General features: G+C 40.0%; 1 protein-coding gene across 1 annotated transcript in view; it reads left to right on the top strand.

Annotated features, from left to right (window-relative positions):
• The first annotated feature begins 407 nt into the window (after positions 1-407).
• TCHH (trichohyalin) overlaps positions 408-5,034 on the top strand; it is a 19,171-nt gene continuing 14,544 nt past the window's right edge. Inside the window, exon 1 of the mRNA XM_015558693.1 lies at positions 408-432. Within this exon, the coding sequence (XP_015414179.1) occupies positions 408-432 (25 nt within the window). The remainder of the gene's footprint in view (positions 433-5,034) is intronic.

Raw genomic sequence — 5,034 nt, 5'->3', positions numbered from 1 at the left:
GATACAGTTACAGAACAGAGAAAACAGAGCACTTAACATCTATGGCCACCTCACTGGCAAAGAGAGCCAGGAGCTCTCTGCTATTCTGGGTGACAGCTGGAGTGGGCAGAAGGTGGAAGTGCCCTCCGGTGCTCACCCGTGCTCAGTCACCCTGTATGACATGATGTAAGATGGAAAAGCATCTGCTGACTCTCCAAGGTAATAATTACCACCAGGGTGGGGGTATAATTAAAGTAAGGGTAATTTACCTTAAAGAAGATAAAAATTAAGAATTATTAATGATCATAATAATTAGCCCTTTTATATCTAAGAGTCACAAAATGCTTTACAAGCTATAATTATCACAGCTCCCCTCTGAGGAAGGGATTCATATCTTACAGCTCCTCACTTAACAGAGGGGTGAAGCGATGGGCATGGAGGAGGCAGAGACGGGTGAAGTAATGCTTCCTCTGTCATCTGTCCTGTAAGTAGCAAAACTAGAAAGAGGCCCCAGAAGGGCTGACTCCCATAATGGTACGTGCCCTCATCCTCGGGCCATCACCCAAATCACAGAACTCAATCCCAGATCAAGCGACTCATCTCATTCAAACTTGGCCATTTAAACTGTGGCAGTGTAATAAAATTACATCAGATCAGCAAGGATTTTACTAAACACCTGCTAGAAATAAAAGATACAGCATTGCCTCCAAGGAACTTAAAACCTAATCAAGAAAACAGAGCAAGCACCCATTAAATTAGAGGAAAAATATGGAAATTACACATTAATTAATGCTGGGTTGTATGATGCTGACTATGCATGCTGTGGAAAGAAATTTTTTTAATTGGAAGATTGTTATATGGAAAGGTCAAGGAAGGTCTGGGAGGGCAGATGGAATTTGCATGGGGCCTCAGAGAAAATACAGTAGATTTTGGATGGGCAGAGGTGGGCATGGGTCAGTGAGTAAGAAGAAACAATAGAAAAACTTGAAAGGTTTAACACATAATTTTAAAGAAAAGGTCTTCATTGGAGAGGTATTTCGAGAACTCACCAAAGAATCTTACTTTTTATAAAGCCATCTTAAAGTCATTCCACTTGAACATTTTCCCAGAGTTCCATGTCATGGCCCGTAGTGGGCTCTGGAAAAGCTCATTAGACTAAGAACAACACTAGCACCTTCTCTGCTTTATCTAAATTTTCACAATAAGGCCAAGACAGGGTTTGATCCTGGTCAAATACCGCAGAATGTCAAGTCTATTATCTACTTTTTCCGGATTCTGACCAGAGAAAATGGGAAAAGAGCCTTTGAAAGAGTTGAAGACCAGGAAAACCTGGTACTTTGTTAGTTCTATTTATTAACCCAGCAGAGCTCCACGCCAAGAGATTTCAAGCATGGATGAGGCTTCAGGAATGAATGATATAACTTTTATTTTCTCTTTTCAATTCTTCTGTAATAAAGAGCTCACATCTCAAAGCCAAGTATCAGTACAATACTGTAGCTATGCTCTGAACCCACTGGCATTAATCCTTGATAAAGAAGGATATTCTTACATAATGGAGTAGGAGTACATGGGTCATTCCTGGGTCAGTCAGGAACGTTCTCTGACCTTTCGGTGCCTCAGTCTCCAGTCTTATAAAAGAAAGATAATGAGGCCTTTTATCTATAAAGAAGATGAAGATGCTCAGATTATACAAACACCATTCTTTTTTGATGAACCACAATGAGTGGACACTGCCTCATTTCAGGGATTCTCAGTTGGTCTTTCAAAAAAATGGACTGAACCAATGTCAGTACTTGATTATTTTCTACATTCTCTGGTTTTGGATGGGCAGAGGTGGTGTCCCAGGGCATGACATTTTAAATATCACTTAAAATGATATGTTTAAATAATGGTACTGTGTTAAATAAAAGAACATTACGTAGCAACAAGGGCCCCTTCATTAGAAGAATATCAAACCTGACTTTAGAATTTTAGCATTTGAATCTACTTACAATCTTTCTGATGTTGGACCAAGAGCAGCAAGGCAGACAGGCTAATTCTCTTAGGTTAATTCAGATTTTTTTAATATATTCCCTTGTGATATCCTGACTTTAAATGAGAATGGATAAGAGAGCCATCACTGGATTTAAGATCTAGCTTCATTCAGAGTGGGGAAGGAGGTTTTTGTTACGGTGAATGCAGTTTCGGCCTTCTTCTGCTGCTGCTGCTTCTGCTTCTGCTGCTTCTTCCATTTTGTTTTGTTTTTGGTGGAGGATGCGGGCATTTTCTTAAGGCTCTTTGGAAGCATTTCCCTTTTGGATTTGCGTCTATATTTTATTTTCTTGCTCAAACATGATTTTGGAATGATTAATATCTTCCCTTTGTTCTCATAGAAGCTAAGGAATGTCTGGTCCTCTTTTGACTACTTTGACTATAGTAAGGTAATGGAATCAAACAAATGCATCCCACCACCTGAGCTAAGGTTCCTCACAGACTACACAGAGGTGGATAAAAAGAGAACCAGACATAGGCAGGGTTTGTCCAGAGAATTCCTTGGAGGACACTCATAACAAAGGCTCATATGCACCCTGGATGGTGGTGTTCAGTGGTTAGAGTGATGGCCCATGCACCAAAGGGTGCCAGGTTTGATTCCTAGCCCCAGGCAGGGCACAGGTGGGAGGCAACCAATTGATGTGTCTCCTCATATCGATGTTTCTCTGAGGATTTTTGTTTTTTTAAGGCGCATATCCTCCGTGAGAGATAGAGGTTTCATGGTGATTTGTGGTTGCAGTGCTCATGACAGTTCTATCCTAGAATTTGAAGATGAAAATAACTGAATAAAACCCAAAACAGAAGGTAGACGTGGGGAGAGAAATCTTTACTCTTCACTAAGGAGCTGCTACATCAAGTTTGCTAAATGATTTCAAGAAAAGTGACAATTCTAGGAAAAACCCTAGATCACAGAAGTGATCAGGCTAACAGTTGCCTTCCCATCACCTATCATTTCCACTTTCTTCTCCCCCCACCTCTGGGAGGGCAGCAAACAAGGAGTCAAATAGAATTCAATTCCATCATCATTTGGACCAATCTGCACCTAAAGGAAGAGTCATCAAGATTTAGGCTCCAAATTCCATTCCATTGAAGGACCCTACAGAGTCTCCTCAAAATTTACTTGCCTCTGTTGGACAAAGGAGGAGACCAAAATGCCAAAAGCCACTGAATCATTTCATAGTCTCCATAAACGTATTTTGAACCAAAGGTTCATAGAGTCTGAAATGTAAGGGTGGGAGTCACTGACAACCAAGGACAAAATCCAGTTCCTTCCAATAAAACAGCACTGGGGTTTGCATATGATCTCCAGGGTTGAGAAAGGCCCGGCAGACAGAATGGGCGAGTGACTGATTATCTTAATGCAATTCCAGGAGAAGCAGAGTCAAGTGCTTCCGTGTCATAATCATTAGTGACTTGAGCTGAGCAGGATGATTATATCTTTAAAAAAAAAACAGATTACACCAGCTCTTTTTCTCCAGGGGCATCAATATGTTAATGAGAAAAAAGAGCAAGCTTCATTTAGATGTAACATCCCTACGAAAGAAATTTGACAGATTTCAAATTCTCTTGTAAATAATTTAATGAAACATTTTTAAACTAACACCCAAAATTGTTTACTAAGAAGACAATCCTCAACTATAGGAAAATCATTACAAGATCCAAGAATATAAGTGCAATTTTTCCCCATTTGCATTTTAGAGAAGAAACTAAAATCAATTCCTTATATCCTTTCATTGTCCTAGAATTGTTTCAGATGGGGGCTATACGCAGCTCCCCGGGGACTGTCACATCCCAGAGAGAAATTAACTAGTTCTCATTAGTTTATGTCAAAGTTTCTGTTTGACCCCAGCCTAAAAGTTAGATTTTTTTATATAGTAAATGGCTTAGAAGTTACTACTTTATAATAAAATCATAATTAAGATTCTGAACATTAATTTTTGTTTTATTTCATTTTAACAATTTAAAAAAATTAGAGATTCTGCCAAACATTCTATCCTTTCATGTTAGGTGGGGCCAGTACCCTGTCAGGAGGCAAGGTCTGTGAACCTCATGCCAAATAGGTACGTGAGCAAATAGTGAGATAAACAAACCATTTGTGGAGACAGAGGTGGAGCTGGGCTTGGTTAGGAATGAATCAGGCCATCCCACAGAGTGGGTGTCTCCTTTCCAAGTAGGTCTTCAGGGCACAATTAGAACCCCTATAAAAGACCCAGCTACCAGCTGCCCAGTACACTTGCCAGTGGTGTCAGCGAGCACTCGACTTCTCCCTCTCGTGAAGTGGGTAAGTCCCATTCAATGGGATCATGTTCTTCTGTATGATGCTTCATTTTCCAGTTGTTGTAGATGTTGGCAGGAGGGGGAGTATGGTGTGTGTGTGGGGGGGGGGGTCTATTGTGTCAGAAGACATCAGTATCTTACAGAGATGTCTAACTCCATGCCATCTTCTTATGGTTGGAGCCATTACTCAAATAGAGACTTGGTCTCCTCCCAAGGCTCTGAACTCTCTAAAGTATGTTTGCATGTCAGGGGTTGGAAGAGAAGTTATGTGTGACTCTGATGGGGTTCATCTTTCTAAAAACTGCTATCTCCAAAGTTTACCAACTCTTGGTTCTCTTTTTATATTGGTTCTGCCCAATATGGGCCATCTTCATGTAATTATGGTATCTGCAGTATTTCAAGTTGAGTAGTAACTAAAGAAGCCAGCTAGGTGAACCACTATTCTCACCCAGTCAGTGAAACCTCCCATCTATTTTTTTTTTTAACATTGATCTGCTCTTGGCTAAGTTCCATTTTTTATAATGCCAAGATTCAAAGGGTTTATTTGGGTTTAACAAAACTAACAATAAAACCAATGTTATTCAAATTTGTCCAGGTTCAATTTGACCCATCGACCCTGGTAGCCAGTCAGGAAGTACCTCTCAGGAGCTTTCAATAATTGAATATCTGTGATATATCTTAGTTAAAGCAGATAAAATGTACTCTTTGTTTTCTGCATTGCTTTATCTGAATTTTGCAATGCCACCC

Source organism: Myotis davidii, unplaced genomic scaffold (assembly GCF_000327345.1).
Source record: "Myotis davidii unplaced genomic scaffold, ASM32734v1 scaffold653, whole genome shotgun sequence".
Classification (NCBI taxonomy): Eukaryota; Metazoa; Chordata; class Mammalia; order Chiroptera; family Vespertilionidae; genus Myotis; species Myotis davidii.
The sequence above is the reverse complement of the archived record's forward strand: the minus strand, read 5'-3'. Positions and strand labels throughout refer to the sequence as shown.